Here is a 19,829-nt window from a genome sequence, read left to right as displayed (position 1 = left end):
AGATTGGAGTGCTTTCGAAAACCTGAACATATCAATGAAAAGCAATATACCGAGTGTTTAATAAACGCATATTACCTGCTTTGACAAATGGATCAGAAACGTTGACCCTGCCAAAGAAAACTGATCAATGGCAGAAAGATGCACAGAGCAACGTGGAATAACTCTTAAGAGAAAATATGCAAGTTATAGAAGCGATGATGGCCGGTGGACGAGACTAACAATGGAGGGAACATGCCCAAAAAAATCACCGTGGAGATGGAGCAATAAAATCAAGGTATGCGTAGGTACTAGATGGACTACTGCATCACAAGTTGTTGAATAATGGAAAATGCCTTAGGCAGGAGGCCTTCATCAAGTAGTGGATAAATCATGGCTGATGATAATTACCCAATTTATAGAAAATGCTGCACTTGGGAAACAGGTAGTTGCTTACACATTAGTGTAAAATGGCCCATTAATAAACGTGGTGGCCACTAAGTCACCCACTTAGTTGACTGAGCACTCGTTAAAAAAAGTGATACAAAAAAAATTATGCACTCAAGAGCTACCTCATTATAAGGGACAGCTTATTATAAATAACATTCCGAAAAGTCAATACAAAATAATTAAGGTGGCATAATGAATTGCCACAATCTACATTTCAATTATGGATATATTTTTTAAAGACTTACACTTTTGTAAGGAACTTGGTAAAACATAGGGAACCTTTAATGTCATTGCACAAGGTGATAAATTAGCCTTCTAGATTGCAATAAACCATCAAAACCTTTCGTTATTTTAGGAGGCAGCTTGAAATAATTCTCTGCTGGTAAATCAACTCCAAGGTTTCAGCAAGTCATATTATCCAACCATAATGCCAACCTCAATTGAATCTAAATGGTCTTACTGTGGCATGTATTGCCGCTTATACTGAACCACTGTACATCCACAATAAATGTATATGGACCTTCCTTCATACCATACGTTGCCAACTGTGTGAATATAATTCGTCACTGATTGCACATCGGTAAAATGTATCTTTTTTTCAAACAATATATTAACGTCTTTTTTTTACTGGCCTCCAACAAGCTACACCCCATTTCCCAAGTTCAAGATGATCTGGTGACAATAGAATTACAGTGCAAGGGAGGAGACAGCTGTAATTGAAAATATTGCAGAACTTTCTGGAAAATTAACATAAGCCATATTTAAATCTTGGCAAAGTAGACTTTTACACACATACACACACGTTTGTTTGGCATAAAAGTTACCTTTTGTTTTGAGTTGGGACGTTTTAAATATATATCTGAAATGCATGGCAAACGCAATAAGAGCAATTGCACCCTGTAGCCGTCGATGCAGTCACATATAAGCATGTATTTTTAAACAAACTGTCACTTGAGATTACACTTCCCCCCTTTCAAAAAACCACATGTAAAAAAACTGGTTCTGCAAGTACAAGTTAGACGCAATACACACTGCTACGTTATTTAACACAGCAGGACAATAAGCGTCCACAAAAAAATCAACTCACAAATGCAACACTCATAATCACCAATGTTATTGAACGTCATGCACATGGCCAATTCTTCGCTAAAAGCGAAACTTTGAAAATATATCACGGCCAATATTGAGGTGATGTTTTGTTCGTTAAAGATTCAAACGTGTGTGTGTGTGTGTGCGCTCGAAGCATTTCAAGTCACCTGGGAGGATACATTTCCTAACATGTCTTTATGCGAGAGCTGGACAAAAAAAATGAAACGTCCCGTTATATTCCATTTTTGGTTTTTAACTTTTATTTTAGTAAAAACATTATGCAAAACCACATTCCTTAACACAGATACATGGATACAGAAGTTAGTCAGATGGTGTGCCGTCCCAAATGAAGCACTGCGAGCCATGCAAGTAACCGCTGCTGCATGATTCAAATTAAAAAAAGAGTTAAAGATACTGCCCCGGGCAGCTCATTGTTACGGATGTGCGCAGCGAATGGGAGTACAGTTAGAACACAAAACGGAGGATAAGACAAAAAAAATCCAGCATAGAGGCCCAGGTCAGTTTTCCAAAGAACACAGTGAGCCTTCGTTGTAAACGTTTGCCATCTTTTGATTAACTTAAGACGCAACGTAGGTACACGTTCCTCAACTCAGTCTTGTAAACAACAATCTTTCTTTCTGGAGCGCATTTTGAATGCGCACAATTCCATCCTATGTGAGAGTAGATACTGTATTAAAAAGAAAAGTGATATTTAGGTCATAGGTCGAGTCCACGAGTTTGGGCCATATCACACGAGGCCCAACTATAATCAGACACTTTAATCATGGCGATTGAATTTGAGATTTAGGTTGGGCCGAACACGTAATAGCTCAACTCAAGAACTGGTTGCTTGAGATGTGTCCTTTTTGCCCAGTGACCCAATCCTTACTCGGTTCTAAATTACCCCAAAAAATGTTTGTGTAAAAAAAGTTCCAGATTCTGACATTAATGAAAAATGACATGACTTGTCAATTGCAGACCAGTTCTCATCCAGGAAACCAAGCTTAGCTTGTGGCAGCGGAACACCCCGAGCAAAGTTTGCGCACGGCAGTAACAAAACAAGTCACCGTAGGAATCTTATTTTGACAAGTCATGTCAGAGATCATCCGTACATTATAACCTATCTTAATGTTCTCTTATTACGGTTCAACTCAAGTATTCAACTATACCCATAATTATAATACCATGATTTTAGTAAGAGCATAAACCATATGAAATTGGGAAAGAGAAAACACAATTTGAATAAACAAAAGTGAAAGCATGTATAAGACAAGAAGCATTCATATGTGTGTTGCAGCCTATAGCCACAACTGCATTCCAAACTCAAATTTACAAATGATTAATATATGGGAACACGAGGCCACTTATTCAGGAGCAGTGGCTTGAGACTTAGTTCCAGAAGACTAGATTTCTACTCCTTGTTTTGTGATATTTACCAGCATGGTAAGGAGACATGTATGTATTAGGCATTAACATTTCATAATTTAAATCATATGCCTATCTTGTCATGCTGGTGAAAAGGTGTGGACATATATTGTAGAATTGCAGCCTTAAAACGGTCACATAAAACCATTACATAACTCATTTTGGTACGGAGTGAATGTGGTGTTTTTAATCTTTTATCAAACTGAAATGTTACTGAAAATTTGAAATGGCCATAGCAAGCACTTCAAGGTTGCTTCACCTGTATAGACCACAGCAGTTAAAACGTGAAAATATCTTGCTTGGCAGGAATAGTGGTGCAGCAAGCCTCCCTTTGTGGCCCATCTTCTGAATCTAGGTTTATTTTTGACGGAATGACCCCCGTGTTCCCGTAACTTTAAGACCATGCAAGTCTTCCCCGACAGCACCAACCAGAGAAACAATCGAGCGCACAGCATACAATGAACTTGCGCAACATTATTCATCACAGATCTATACACACTACGAGACAGTACTACGTGAATTGAACAAAATTATGAAAGCCTTCCACTTTACAACGGAGCACACACAACACGACAGTGGTACAACACTGCACATGTTGTTCTGATGCCACAAAAGATTTAGCACGTTTGTTTTTTTTCTTCTTCGTTTGGTTTTTGTCTAACGAAACCAGCAGCAGACACCGTGGACCGTCAAGAGACACATCTTAGGCCTCATGCAAGGAGCGTAAAGAAATCTGCATCACATTTCCAAAGTCCCTCACACCAGATGTGGCCAACAGAGGTATCTGAAATTGGCATGCTCCACATTGGAGCAATTCACATTTATGAAATTAACACCACCAAATACTTAAGACTGTGGAAATTACTATGTGGATTCCTTTGACTCCCAATTATCGTTTGACCCCCTGACACAAAGCTATGCGTACCAAATAATAATAAAAATATTTTGCGCATGGAAATATGAGCGAAGCTGTAACAAAGGCTTTTATTATAATGCCCCTGTCAAAAATAATTGATGCTGCCTTGTTTAAAAAAGTTAAACACTTTTTGTGACACGGAAGTAAACCTTGCATGTAACAGGAAGTAAACACTTCTCAGATGGAACTGACTTGAGTCATTCCCAGTTAACAGCATTTCATGAAACGGCAAAGGAAAAATGTAATTTCCTACTTTACACATGCCAAGTGATGCAGATGTGTATACGGCATACACCGCATCATTTTTTAAAAGCCACCGGTTTTATTTTTAAATGTGACCTTCTGCCATGCGCATGGTTCACCGCCCAAATCAATGCACACAACCCTACGAACACGGACAAAGTTCAGAATATGCCACCTACTCTTAACACTTGCAACCAATGCAATGGCCCACTTCTCACAGCAATACGATTGGTAATTATTTTTGAAAGTTAACATCGCCTAACACAGCCATTGTTTCCTCTCTCCCTTAAAAAAAAGAATGCGCAACTAATAACAATCCACTTGTCATACGCTGACAATGGGATTTTAAGACTTCCCTTATGAGAACACTAATATCTGATGCTGTGCACCAATCTGAATGTCAGGATTGAAGGACTAATTGACCAGCCGCTCAACGCTTGCTAATATTTGCATGCATCAATTCGTCCGCGTGGCCGCGGGGGTACGTTTGTGGCCACCGACGCGACGTGAAGCTCGTTTTGTGGATATGCGTTACAAGAGGGGGGGAAAACCCTATCTGCTGAATGAGATCTCACCAAGCCCCGGAATGGGGACTTCTGCGAGAGAGAGGGACGCGCAATACTAGCGGTGGGCAGCAGGGCGCAGCTCCCTGGCAGGCCAGCGAGAGGGGAAGATGAAGGAGGTGGGCGGAGACTTCAAACATCCACCACCATCTTCTTGTGGATGTCCATACCGCCAACAACCTGAAACGAATAGACGGTCAACGATTGCGTTCTGTAGACGCGTTCTGTAGACACGTACTGTGATCAGAAAGCAAGAGGTTGGAGATGTTTGGCCACTGAGAACATGTTGCCAAGAGCAACAGCCAGGTGCTGAAAACAATGGCAATGAGCTGTGAAAAAATGCTTGAAGAATAAAAACAATAACCTAATAGCATTTATCTTCTAGGTATCACCTAGGCTTTGTGTCAAGATGTCTAGCATGTTGAAAGGCATATTAAACAGAAAAGGAGACTGTGAAACACATCATTAGACCTCCTTTGCCAGTACCAAAATGTAATAATAGGGTTTTTCCCCTTTTTTCTGGCAACAAAACTGAAACCTTTTTACAAGGATTCATGTCTGCATTAACCACAATACCTGCAGTTTGAAATACTCTCGTGACTTAACTACAGTGATATTAAACAGTATTGGAGCCAAAGCCCAGTGGTGTCAATGAAGTGCCCATGTAAATTATTTTCTAATTTACGTTTTAAACTCTTGTCTGACAGCCTAGGTCATCATCAGCCATGCTCTATTCACTGATGGATAAAGGTCTTCCCAAGCAGTTGCAATATCTCATTGTCTTCCAATGCAACAATGAATCGTGCATGTTGAGAGAGGAAATGTAATAAAAGTTAAATGTTAGGCAAAATATTGAATAAACAAAACTCTGTACAACAATTCAGGATAAAATGAGAATAAAAAAACAGAGGACAATACTAAAACGTTTGACATCACAGAAACCAATGGGAGCATCAAGACATCAAAAAGAGGTTGATGATTGGAAATTCACAAATGGTAGCCCTTTAGGTAAATAGATGGATGCATAACATATGATCAGAGATAACATTATTGGAGGAATTGTGTTTTTTTTTGTAAAATAATTCACATATCCCAGGACCCAAACCATGTGCCAGATGAAGATGAGGATGTTCCAAATATTGCAACTGAAAAAGTAAATACTGTCGTTCACAGAATAAAAAAGGTCCTGGGGACAAGGTGGCATAAGTGTGGACATAAAATACGCAGGACCAGTTAAACTGGAATACATTAAGTGGACCTATTTACCAAATGTTTAAATAAAAATGAAATACCTCAATCATGGAATGATGCCACATTTTTATATTCAAAAACTGTTCTCAAGTGTACTTTAACAATTAAAGATGGTCTGGGTACATAGCTACAAAATAAGGCCTATTAGTAACACTGAAACCCGTTTTTCATCGAATGCACATCAAGATCACAAACTCAAATTACTTAAAATGGTCTCGAAATTCTACGAGCCACATATATGATCCATTATAGTAGACGTCGTTTCTCGGAAGAATGATAAGACTCAAGAGGTATGACTAAATTAACAAAGTAATTTGAGCACATTCATTATCGATATGGCAAAGGTTTTCACTAAGTCATCTCAATCACAATAATACACGTTCTTTTCTGTGCTATCACACCGACAAATTGGGGAAATTGGTATATCGTGCAGTGTTTTAAAATAAGTGAGGAGTGGTTGCAGGCAGTGACAAATCTCCTATGTGGTTACAAACTGTGGTTTCAGTTTCAGGAAGTTAAAATTGGATGTTGGCATCCACACCATGTTCAGAAGGTCATGTCGAAAATTCTTGTCGATATTTACTTTCAAGCAAGCACATAGTGTAGACATTTCTGAAGTAGTGAAAGAAGGAATGTTGCAAATGTGCCAAAGAGACGGAAATAAATACTGCTTGTAGACTTAAAGGAGGTGGGAGTGGGCATATATAAAATAAAAGCTTTAGAACGAACATGATGGAGGGCATTTGAGTCCAAGAAATAGCTTTGGGCAGAGGACTAAAGTACAAGTATTTGTTCCGAATGTCTTATTGTAAAAAGTAAAAGGGATTGTATATAAGATGAGAGTAGACCATTGCACGTCGGTATTACAGCCACGACTGCAAACTTGCGCACAATTGCTTCGTTATGCCAACGTCCATTCATCGATGCACGCCGACATGAACATCTCAATGTGTGGTTGGGCAGATTGTCCTGGATGTGAAAATGTTAAAATAATTTTGTACTTAATTTTTTTTGCCATCACGAATTATACGTACATTTTTATATCACAAGACAAGAAGTGAATTATGTTTCTACTCTGGAACTTTTTACAGTAAGAGCCATGCATCTTCGGCAATTATTACTGGGCTTTACCGAGTAAAGTCCCACATTAGCAAATTGATATTTCTTAAAATAACTTGTTGCACTCTAACTTGACACAGCAAAGCTGCGTTGAGATACAATCAGGTAGCTGCCACGTCCAAGCCTGAATTCTGGCATTTTGGAGGTGGGGGGGTTGTGGGTCACACAAAAACTGTGACAGTGAAATAAATAATGCAGGGCTACAAAGTCAAACGTCACCAAATGAGTGAAAGTTCCAATATGCACAGCTACAGAAGATCGTAGTACAGCTACAGAAGATCGTAGTACAGAAAGCAGGGTACTGACAAATGTGTATTTGTTTCCTTCTTGCTTTTTAAATGTTATCCATACCTCCCATCTTCACTTGGAACTCCAATTTACTCCTGTGCACAACCATCTTCAATTTAGGAATTGGCCGAACATCACATTCCCCTGAGACTGGAATCTCAAGAGGCCGTTCTGGATAAATCAAGTCAAAGAGACGAACCCAGCCAATGCCCTTCGAGTGACAAAACCAGGCCATTACTTCCTGCATTCTGATCAATCCTGTGACTGTTACACAATCGAAACGTGGCCTCCAGTCGACTCTTACAGTATCATCTCAGTATGTTTATGGCTTTCCCTTTGGTTGCTGAGGAATAGATAAGAATCAATATTTGACGTGTTTTTATTATTTGTATTGTAATATGCTCACCTCGCAGAACTCCTCAAAAGATATCCGCCCGTCGCCATCCTTGTCGGCATTGATGATAGTCTTGTCAACAATCTGCTGCAGCTGTGTGTCCTTCAGGTTGTTTCCCACCATCATCTTGAGCACCTGGAAGAGCTCCCCATTGGAGATGTAGCCATCTCGGTCCATGTCGTAAATTCTGAATGCAACTTCATGTGCACAGAAAAAAATATTTAGCATTATAAGACACCCCATGACAATGATGCTACAGATTCTGTAGCATCATTGAACAGCCAATAGTCATAAGTCAATAGTCATAAGTCAACGTGTTTTCATAAACAAACTAATTTGTGGCGCTTTTTCAATCCACTTGTGGATGAAGGCCTCCCCCCGATGCCATGTTGGTCATAGGATTGTTTGACCACACTTCAACAAGCTGTTCAGTGCAGTTTGGTGACGGAGAGGATGCCAGTAGGAGCTCAGGTATCACTTGCCACCAATGTTAAATGTGGCTGGGAATCAAATTTAGGTAAAAGGGTTCATTGCGCATGCTTGAACCACTGCAACACAGCTCCACTTCCCAACCATAAATATAACTGTCTTGTGACACCCATTCGTTAATGGGGGACATTTTAATGCCTTTTGTTTAAAATAAATAGTATGTAGTTTACCCCTATATATTAAACTATAGGAGTCACCGATTGCTTAAAAGTAACTACGATTTAAATTGTAAACAAATTTTTTTTTAAAATAGTCTCACAGAATACTTACAGCGTAGTTTTTGCTCTTTATCCCCTTTTACGCTGAATTGTGACACGCCTTCAATAAACTCTGCAGGAGACAGTGAGCAAACATGTAAACCTTAAACCTTTGACATTTATTGGTATACGATAGAAAAAAAACACTAAATTCCTGCTCCAACAAGCACGATGATGAAACAGGTTATATGAGCTGAAGGCAGCAGAGCATCAAAACCTACACTTGGGCTGCTATGCCAGCACGGCACCGACATGTTAAAAGACGGTTGTACAGAAACAGTAGCCCCTAAAATGCCTTTGCAAATGTATTACTGGTCGGAGAAAATAGCAGTCAATTAAAACCACAGAAAGAGTTGGGGTACCTAAATCATGCCCACCTCTCGGGTCATGTAAGACCACAGATTCAGTACTATTCTTAGGATCAATTTCCAGGCTTCCACACAACATACAACAGCATTGATGTGCGTAGTGAATTCGTCCAAGCTGGATCACCAGCGATAAAAACAAAACATCGGTACATGTATGTTTTGTGCTAATTTGGGTAAATGTAAAACTGTGCCTGCTGATTCAAGAGATAGGCACGGAGAAATTAATGGACAGATCGCCACAGTTTTAGTGGGATAACCCACTGAATAATACAAAAATCTCTAAATACCACCTCACTCATTTCATAACTAATCATCTGCTGTTGAAAAGGGGTTCCCCCAAAAAAATATGAGTTAAAAAAGTGGCTGTTTAAACTATGGTACAACTGATGAAGAATGAAATACCCATAAAAAAATAAAGGAACTACTTTGAAAGTGGTCTGCAAGTACAGACTAAATTCACCCCTTAACCAGTCATTAACAATGTCTTAACACAGAAAAATTCACCAACGGATATTTTAATAAATTGCCCTTCAGAGGAGAAAACAAAATAGAGGAATGATATAACTTAAATTTTGTCTGTTACAAAGTGGTGCGAATGATGAACACCCTAAAAGTGCAGCATATTCCTCTCATTAATTACAATTGTCTACGTTCCACCAACAGCACACCTTTAAAATCCACCTCCCCGTTGCCATCTGTGTCAAAGATGTCTATGACGCGTTGGACGAGCGGGTTCTGTTGGAGCTCAGGCAGCGACATGAACTCTTCCACGCTCAGTGAGCCCGAGCCGTCCAGGTCCAATTTGCGGAAGCGCTTGCCCAAACGCTTGATCTCGTCTGCGTCAACTGGAGTGTTGCGATGATAGCAGCAGGGCATCAATCAATAACTCGCAACATGTATTATAACCAGTCTTATTGCGTTTTTACAACCAGGCCACTTCAGTCAGAAATGATTTACAAACATTACCATAAGTGTCATCCCAATATAAAACGCCTACGGCCTTTGATAACGAATTACTATTTTTTTGCACAATTTTACTACGTTTATTTGTGTCACTGTTACAGGTTAATTGCAAGATGTTGCAGTTGAACAGAGTGAACGATGTTACAAATTGTGTGTATTATATATTGTACGGGGCCTTGGAGTGAACCTTTAATAAAATGTTTGACAAAAATGTGATTATAAAACAGTATTGACAATCATATGATACTATATGCCCATGTCTTTGGCGAAATGGAAAAGTATTGTATATTACATTTATATACAGGTCCGAATCAAACATAACACAGGTCTGCTCTGATAAAGTAAAGTTATTTCAATGAGATTTTCTATCACAATAAACATAGGCGAATTTAAATGTATCCGACTCATTAGAACATTATCATGTCCAACAGGCCTATTTATGGGAGTGTGTCTTAAACATTACATCATTGTTGTGAATAAAAACAAATAATCTAACACCCATTAAATTACACTTATAATATTTTACATTTGCGTGATCTTATTGTGCTCTTATATTCATATTAAAAAGCCCTCCCTGATTCAAGAGTTTATTATTTGAGCGAAAAATTCTAGTGCAACGCTTGAAAAGTGTGACTGTTTCCTTGCAAAAAAATTAGAGTATTTTAAAATATTTTTTTGAATACACTGTAGTTCCGTATAACCTAATTCACTTACTGATTAAAATCAGCCACGTACAATGACCATCACGCGCAAATTCGGTTAGGTGCTTTTTTGTTCTGCCAGATAAGAGACAAGGAACGGCCAAATGGTGTGCAGCTCCCAACAGCCGTATTGCTCTGGGTAAAACACATTCGGAGAGGTTGACACTTAAGCCGCGAGCCAATGCAATAGACATTGCTCACATTTTACAACAAGTCGGCAAATAAAGAATCACACATCTCTGCAAGATGAAAAGAGAGCAAAAGCTGGAGGTTACACATCCTCACGATGTGAGAAGTTGCTTTTGGCGCAAGACCGATGATTAAAAATGTAGGCAAACGCCAGTGCGTGATTGGGTACAGAAGGCAACAAAAGGCAGACATTCTGCCACATTGGGGAAAAATGCTGCAATCTGAAGAGGTGACGGGTTAACTTAAGTGTTCCATGACTCTATAGAACTTACAATGGGAGCACATTTCCAGTGGGTAGCTGCTCTCGTTACCCTGTCAATACACACAAAGAGTAAGTTAATTAAAAAACACCAGTAGTCACATTTCTGCCTTTGTAGAGATGCAATTATATTTATTGCATGTCGTACCAAACGCACCTATGATCATTTTTCGCCAAAGTGCTTTGAAAATCGCTTTGTGAAAATGTAGAAATACATTGGCAAACCACACCACACCCTTCCCTCCAGCCCGAGTCTAGATTATCAAAAGCAATGAAATATATAAATATATATTTTAAGCCCAACAGGCACAACTGGTAAATGTCAACAGTGTCACGCTCTATAAACATGGTATGCAATGGTCCAGGTGTTTAAACCCCACATCTGCCCAGTACAACTGTGACGCAATACAAATGAGTGTTGTGGCTGTGAAGTGGCTGTTGAGAAATTGTGATCATAGTAAGTTGAAGGTTTGAATATAACAATGCATGGCCTCTATCTTAAAAAAAAATTGAGTTGTGAATATAAACGTTACGAACACTTTCTTGTACACCAACTGATTTTCCGAAGCTCTGTTTAAGAAGCAGGAAAGTAAATTCGAACGATTACACTATCACAGGGCAATAACTCCCATATCGATGATGAGGCAGTTTTACATGTACTGTACACGGATATTATTGGAACTTAACGAGATTAGGCTGGGTGGTTCTGTAAAAGAGATTAGTCATTTATATTTCACCAATTGTGAAAGAGTTGCTGTGGGGGGGGGGGGTTAACTTAAGCAATAATCCTTTTGGCGGTAGATAAAAATCAGCGCCACTTTGAAAGAAATGAAGAGTTATCGTATTTAAAAAAAAAAGAATGGAATTTGTGCTTCAAGCTGAAGGCTTTCTTTGCTTATTTGAAAGGTAGACACGCGTACTTTGATTAATACTGAACTGTATGTAGCCGACCACATGGAGATTTAGGAACATTAACAGCCATGTTCCCAACTAAACCTCTGAAATGGCTGTCGCCTTTTCATCGACACTTACATGAACTAAAATAACAAGTGACTGTGCGCCTAGCCACGGAGTGTGAATGACGGCCACTTCTTGAGAGGTGGGCAAATCGTAGTAGTTAATTCTAGATTTGAAGCTTTCGTGACTGCAAGGATTCATACTCCTTTGGTTCTATTCGGTAAAGTCACGTAGGTAAAACTAATTAAAATAAATTGAAATAAAATAAAACACAAAAGACGGATAAACTCAGCTCCGCACTCCACTAAAGTCCCCTACATGCCCCCCCTCCCCCACCTTTAACCTGTATTTAAACTCGAGGTTCCCAGATCCTCAGAAAGACGTTTTAAATCATAACAAACGTTAACTAATTTCTAAGAGCAATTTCAAGCAGTGGTATACCAAACTCTTTTTTTCCGAACTTTTCTATTTCCATTTTTTCTACTGCCCCCGTACAGCACAACCTCGACGATCTTCTTTAAATTTTCTTATATTTTTTTCCCGTTTATATTGCACACACACAATGACCCATCTACACAACAGACGGATTAACTCAGCTCCGCACTCCACTAAAGTCCCCTACATGGCCCCTCAACCTGTATGTAAGCTCGAGGTTCCCAGAACCTCACCACTTGGTGCAGCGATTTTGCTGCGACTGGTTCCACCTAAAGACGGAAGCTTGCTTTGCCTCCGAAACGTCGTGTTTTAATTGTTTCATTTTATTTCAATTTATTTTAATTTGTTTTACCTACGTGACTTTACCGAATAGAACCAAAGAGTATAAATCCTAGTAGGTCTGCCTTGCAGCAGCATCATAGCACAATGCACGGTTGCTTCTTGTGCTTTTAATTTCACTACTTGTGCAAAGTGTATCTGTCAGTTGTGCTAATCGCCGAGTGCATTCAACGAGCCCCAAGAACCATATTGTAACAGGGGCAAAGTGGGAAAGTGGAATGTCAAACTTGAAAGTGCTCCAAGCACAACTCAAGTTATGTATAATTTAATACTTTTACGGCACTTTTCTCTGCTGCAATGCTCCTGGACCCACAGCTCCTCCACCCACACTTTGGCACAGCATACCTTCATCTGGGCCTCAAATCAGTGAGCAAAGTATTCACCACAAGCAGCCCCAAGAGAGACATCAGTCCATTTTATGCCAGCAAAAAATCCATCAAAGGAATTTTCCAACAAATGACATACATATTCTGGGTTCTTTCGGTAAAGTCACGTAGAAGGGAAACAATAAAATAAGAATATATTGTTTAATATTTTTATTATTTTATTGTTGCCCTTCTACGTGACTTTACCGAAAGAACCAAGAATATGAAATCCCTGCAGTCACGAAAGCTTTCAATCAAAATGACATACAGTTGACACCACAATCGATTTGCATTTCTAAATATGAGTTAATGTAGATGGAAAGCATTCACATTTTTATACCAAACATAAAAGCTTGACACCATTCCTTTAGACAAATTGTGTGCTCTCCAGCTAAACTGTTTTGCCATGGGTCTTAAAAAGATAAACTGATACCTTATTTGTCATTTGCATTAACTACATATAGCCAAAACCAGTTTTGGTCAGGCCATGAAATTAGCTGTTTGCTCTTTACCACTTGAATTTCATGTTTTGTGGCACTGTAATGGAACAAAAAAGTTAAATAAAAATTTCAAGGAGGTGATGTCTAATCATTTTGAATTCAAGTCATTAAGGAACTGATATTAAGACACTGAAATGGGGCCATGTACGAGCGCACTTATATATCTAGGATGGGCATAGGGTGAAGTCCAAAACATGTGCCTTTAACCTATTACTTACACGTATAGAAGGCGACCACGAAATAAATGATGGTAAATAGGATATTATTATTATTTAACGTTAGGTTTGCTCGTGCTAAATGGGAACCTTAATCAACTCATGCAGTCTTCTCAGCCATACAGTTTTAACGCGCTACACTACAAGAACCCGTCAAGAGTCTCGGGAGAGAATTTCCTCGGTTAAAAAAAAAGGGGGCATTAACAACGCCAATCATTTTAAACGCCTCCTCTCTGTATCGCAACCCGTTACATTGCTGCGACCACGTTGCCAACAGGCGCGTTCTGGGCGTCAAATGTTTAACGACTTCAGTCGCATGTGACACTCTTTGACCACATCCTCCAGACGAATTGCATAACGCGGCCCTCTCCCAACGGCCCCGCAAGAGCTTCGCCGAGAACTGGGAGGGCCCAGCCCCCCTCCCATCTGCTCGCAGAGTAATGGGAGCTTCACCAACAACGACGACCATCTGCTTTACTGCCTGGCAGGTGCGCCGGCTGGCTCCACGCAGCTGCAGCTGTTGCTGCTGCTGCTGCTGATGCGTGCAGCAGGCACGCAGGACGACGAGGGGAAAGTTGCAGTATATTTTCTGCACGGATCGTGCCACAGCAATGTGCTGCGGCGCAACAATGCTTACAATCAACTTACTGTACCTATCTATGTGTTACGATTATCATTGAGCAACGCACCGCAGCACCATGCCACCGCACTGCAAGGTGATCAGAGTACATTAGCGTTGTTTAATTAGCAGCCTTAAGGCCAGATGAGACCTGTGATGGCCTTTTGAAGCTGCCTGCTAAGCTATCCCAAAGATTTAGAGGAGAGACATAGCGATATATTGGGATTAGGGGCCGTCCATAAATGACGTCAAGCGATTTTGGACGATTTCTGACCCCCCCCCTCTCGTCACAAAAAGTCAGACCCCCCCCTCAAATATGACGTCACAAAGCTCTGCCCACCCACACCGCCACCTAAAAATAAAACATGCTTCAAATCGCTTTAAACTATTGTCATTGTAGTGCGTATTTAATGTGGCGCTGCACTCTGATGTTGTAGGAGAAAACATTTATTAAAAAGTATATTTAATTAAGTAGAACGTGTTGTCTATATTTATTTAAAGTTGCGCATTTTGATGTGACGTCACATTCCCCCCCCCCCCCCAGGTGCGTGACGTCATTTATGGACGGCCCCTTAGAGAAGTATCGCGCACAAGAAAACAGATACGTTGCAAGACGAGAGATGCAAAGCAGAGACATAATAGACAATTCATAGAAAAGGTTTTCGGGTTAGATCGCGTAAGCACAAGTGTCTTCAGCCTCCACCACCCGACACAGCCAATTAGTAAGGGACTTGTCACGTAAACAAAACGCCAAGTGGTTACTACTTCAGAGTAAATCCTCAACATTTACAAATTTAGTGGTACGACGTTTCGCTGGTAATTACATCAACCAGCATCAACGGGCGATTTGCCAGAAGAGTGAAGCCATCCACCTGCCTCCTGTCTTAAATAGTGAGCAGGAGGTCGTCACAATCATGTGCAGAGATCAGAGGCGGAGGGGGGGGTATAGTAATGATATAATAGTAATCAGTGAATTAGTATGTGTTTCTTCTATAAGGCATTGTAATTGTAAGATGTATTACTTAATAATACGCTTCCAGTCCACATAAACTTACGCAATCGAACCCAAAAAACTTTTTTTTTTATCAAATTGGTCGCGAAAGCATACCGTGTTAAACAGACACACAGACACATGTTGGGAAATCAAAAGTAAAACACGACATATAGCAAGTTGAGAAAAACGATTAGTAAACACGTAGACAATGGGTAGGTGTAGTGCGATGAGAAGATATGTAGACAATAGGCAGGTGTTGTGCGATGAGAAGATATGTAGACAATGGGCAGGTGTAGTGCGATGAGAAGATATGTAGACAATAGGCAGGTGTAGTGCGATAAGATATGTAGACAATGGGCAGGTGTAGTGCGATGAGAAGATATGTAGACAATGGGCAGGTGTAGTGCGATGAGAAGATATGTAGACAATGGGCAGGTGTAGTGCGATGAGAAGATATGTAGACAATGGGCAGGTGTAGTGCGATGAGAAGATATGTAGACAATGGGCAGGTGTAGTGCGATGAGAAGATATGTAGACAATGGGCAGGTGTAGTGAGATGAATAAATATGTAGACAATGGGCAGGTGTAGTGAGATGACAAGATATGCAGACAATAGGCAGGTGTGGTGCGATGAGAAGATATGTAGACAATGGGCAGGTGTAGTGCGATGAGAAGATATGTAGACAATGGGCAGGTGTAGTGCGATGAATAAATATGTAGACAATGGGCAGGTGTAGTGAGATGACAAGATATGCAGACAATAGGCAGGTGTGGTGCGATGAGAAGACATGGCAGAGAGATGTGGTTAAGATATTGCGAATTCACATTCCTGAGTGGAGATGACCGGAGAAAGCTGCGTTGAGATGCGATTTTTTTTAAAAAGCACATCGATTATTTTCACCCACGATAAGATAAATAACAGGATATAAGTTAAGGCAAGATAAAGGAGATGCATTAATAATTGATGACTAGTGGTAAACCATACACACATAATTCACACGAGTATCCTGGATTACATGACGTAGTACCAGTGCACTACAGAACATACGATTCCTGTGAACTACACACGCAGTATATAATAACAATACCAAGGCTCTATTAAATAACTTAACTCCTGCAGTACACACAACTGTGCATGCCGTGGCAATTGGTTTGCACAGTATTCTAGTGGAGAACTCTGGCGTGGTAACCCGTGCAACGGTATCCAACTTCTGTACGTCAAAGACCTTGTGCAGTGCCACTGCAGTGTCACTGCATTGCAGTACGCTCCATCACTGCACGATTACATTCGCGAAGCGTGGCACCACCGCAACTCCGCTTACAATTGGCGTGCCCCTGGGCAGAGTTGTGCGGTGCGCACCAATTAATCGTCACTGGCCATCGTCAACCAGCCACTTCACCGAATGACAGCACCTGTTAAACGAATGCCTCTCCTCCAGTAATCGCCCCACGCGCGTTAAACCCACACAAGTCGCAGCACGCAACGCTCAGCGGGCACAGACAGCGTTGCCATTCGTTGCATTGCCGTCATGCGGTGAAAGAGAGCGGGGGCGAGTACACGAGGGCAGTGCTGGTCCGGTCGCCGGTGCCCACACACAGCTCCACACACTTGGCTCGCGCGGCACAACGTACAGCCGGGGCCGGCCGGCTGGCCCCGGCCACAACGTTCCGGCCTGGGAGGTGTGGGGGGGTGTGGGGAGGTGTGGGGGGCACAACGCCGTGCGTGTGGTTGCAAAAAGCAACGCAACAAGTACCGGCGCACGCGGCCGGACCCGCAATGTACGTACAGTGCGTACAGTGTTATCCCGCTGCACTCGCGGGTGAGTTTGTACAGTGCGATATATAACGAGCGGCCCTGCCCTGAAAGATTCGACCCGGCCGCTAAAACACTGCACGAAGGACCGACTTGGCGACTACACCGCGCCGCCGCCCCCGACGCCGCCGACGACGCCGCCCGCCGTCGCCACTCCCTCCACGAACCGCGGCTGCTACGTACCATCTTGGAACTCCCGGCGAGGCGACGGAGGTGTAGCGAGGAGAGACACGAAACCACACACGCACACACGCAACGCGCGCACGTTACAACTCTCGGCGGGCGGGGGGTGTGAACGCGAACCCCGTGGCGGGCCGGCGGGAGGGGGGGGAAGGGGACGCGGCGGACGAGGACGGCAGCTGCGCGCCGAGCGAGGAAGAAGGAGGGCGATGGAGGAGGAGGAGGAGACGGCGGCGGCGGTGGTGGTGGTGGAGGAGGAGGCTACCGCGCGCCTGTGCCCGATTGACGTCCGGGTCTCGCCCTGCGCGTGACGTCACCACGCACGCCGTTTTGTTCCTCCCCCCCCCCCGACGCCGACGTAAGTGGAGCGCGCTCGTGCGCGATGACATCATCGGATTTTCCCCCCAACGCGCGGTGACGTTACCGCGCGGTGACGTCATCGGCGAATTTCTCTCTCTCCGGGATGTGCAGAGTGGTCCAGATGTTTTGTGACCCCCCCCCACCACTACCTCCCCATTTAATTATCTAAAACTTCATATGTTTTAAGTAAGGTTTATTTCAAACATAAATTAATATGCAAATGATAAATAAGTTTAGGGGGTCAATTAATTGTTGGGGGGGGGGGGGTCACAAGACGTCTGGACCACACTTTACATTCATTTTACGTCGAGGATGCGTTCCTGTTCAGTTCAGTTTATTTTGGTATAGCCCTGTGAGCCATTCGGCTCTTGAATCGGGTGCAACCACAACAAACAAAAAAACACGAACAAGAAAAACATCTTAAAGTGACTATGCGACTGTGCAAACAGAAAATCCATGAAAAAAAAACAGCAAAATATTCCTGAAAATAGCACCGTACACCAACGCTGTGTGCAAAAAAATCCCAGTGGGATGCAAGTCAAGCAACAACAACAACAACCACAACAAAACTTAGATTAAGGCCATCAGTCTAACTCCGTCATACAACAAAACAAAACATGTCCAAACCAAAAAAACGTTTTCCAAATCACCAAAAAGTAAAGCCATAATTGCAACGTAATAGTGATCACAAGGACTGTGACCGAATTTTGACAATAAGCTACATAAATAACATGTAACACCAAATCCTAGAACTATAGCTGGCTTGCATGAGGTGCGACAACGAATATTGAAACGATGCAAAGCGAAGCGAAGGCTGAGCGAGAAGCGACGGATACGAGAACAGGTCCCTGCAGGGTGGGCTGGTAGGAACATTGGAATTTTGCGCAATATTATGACATTGTTACGTAAAATTGTGCAAATTGAGAGCGTCTTCCCACCTTTTTACCCTCAAAATCGTTGAGGGTTCTTCGGACAAATCAACCTCTGTAGAGGAATGGAATGGTGAAATCCTTATTGACTGAAATCTGCTCATTTTGGAGCAATGTATCATAAAATCGTTAAGGGCTGGGCCGAAAAATGCCAACAATTGCATTTTAAAATGAGGAATTGTTTCCCGGTATACGGTAGTATGGGGCTTTTGAAAGGGGACGGACGGACACATTAATCTATTGCAGGCTGGTACACTCAGTTTACAACTTCGTTCCTAACAGTATAAGGGACGCATGAAACGACGCAAGCACGGGGTTGAGGCGACGCAAATCCGGTCGTGGTATTAATAAAGTGACGACGTATGTGCGAAACGGCGTTAAAGGCGGAGGCGTAACTCGTAGATCCTCCCCCCCCACCACCACCACACACACCATGTGAAGCCAAACTCACGAACAACTTCAATTGGCCAATACATCCCCGTAATGTGACAGGACACTGCTCACACAAAGCATTGACACTCCGTCATGCGTTCCTGAATAATTGATTCACATTTTTTTTTATGCAGCAGAATCAGAAATGTATTTCCCGAATGAAGCCCATTGAGCTAAGAAATTCATTTTCAAGAGGCGATTCAGCCGGTAGACAACATCAAAGTATTCCATAATAAAGATTCGTTTTTAAAAATACCAATTATGTTGTCAAATCGCATTCACAGTTTCACACTTAAGCTGCTGTGATGTTGAATAGCCAGTTTAAATGAGGACAAACAGGACAGAATTTAGATTCCAAGAAACGAAACTCGGCGGCTTTTGATCCACATTGTGTGTGAAAACTGTGAACTATTCATAGACAATCAGATTTTTAGGATCGTCCCAAGGGTAACTAACAACAGGTCAGACAAATAAAGAGAAAATCTACGGACAATAGCCTTCTAGTCCGCTTAGATTTCGAGATCTGACCAGGTCACATAAAAGAGCATCTGCTATAGGCTTCTGCCGCTGCTCGATGTTGTCAGCATTGGTCAGTGCAACAAAATCCACTGCTGCACTGCAATCCAATGCAGCCGCGGCCTTCGACAACACCGCATTGACCAGCGTACCGAAGTTCGGTCAAATTATCTCATCAAGTCCCACGGTGTGGACCAGGGGGCCCTGATCCAGCAGTGGATTGACGTCATGGCTC

The 19,829-nt window shown here is 41.9% G+C and overlaps 1 protein-coding gene across 1 annotated transcript; it reads right to left on the bottom strand.

The window, feature by feature from the left end:
• Window positions 1–1,747: 1,747 nt before the first annotated feature.
• LOC116939637 (calcineurin subunit B type 1) lies at window positions 1,748–17,677 on the bottom strand. Its single transcript, XM_032948296.2, has 6 exons — window positions 17,361–17,677; window positions 10,954–10,993; window positions 9,497–9,673; window positions 8,474–8,533; window positions 7,727–7,911; window positions 1,748–4,842 (listed from the first exon to the last, which is right to left on the bottom strand). The coding sequence occupies exons 1-6, from the start codon at window positions 17,361–17,363 to the stop codon at window positions 4,795–4,797; spliced, it is 513 nt and encodes a 170-aa protein (XP_032804187.1). The 5' UTR covers window positions 17,364–17,677; the 3' UTR covers window positions 1,748–4,794.
• Between the last annotated feature and the right edge of the window lie 2,152 nt (window positions 17,678–19,829).

This window comes from Petromyzon marinus, chromosome 6 (assembly GCF_048934315.1).
Source record: "Petromyzon marinus isolate PM22_M1 ecotype Great Lakes invasive population chromosome 6, UKy_Petmar_22M1.pri1.0, whole genome shotgun sequence".
NCBI lineage: Eukaryota > Metazoa > Chordata > Hyperoartia > Petromyzontiformes > Petromyzontidae > Petromyzon > Petromyzon marinus.
The sequence above is the reverse complement of the archived record's forward strand: the minus strand, read 5'-3'. Positions and strand labels throughout refer to the sequence as shown.

Bases quoted from the DNA above. Each gene is read 5' to 3' on its own strand.
- LOC116939637 (XM_032948296.2), bottom strand. The intron at 9,674-10,953 runs GTAAGTTCTATA...GCAACACTCCAG, and splicing joins ACTGGAAATGTGCTCCCATT to TTGACGCAGACGAGATCAAG. The intron at 8,534-9,496 runs GTGTGCTGTTGG...TGTCTCCTGCAG, and splicing joins CGGGGAGGTGGATTTTAAAG to AGTTTATTGAAGGCGTGTCA.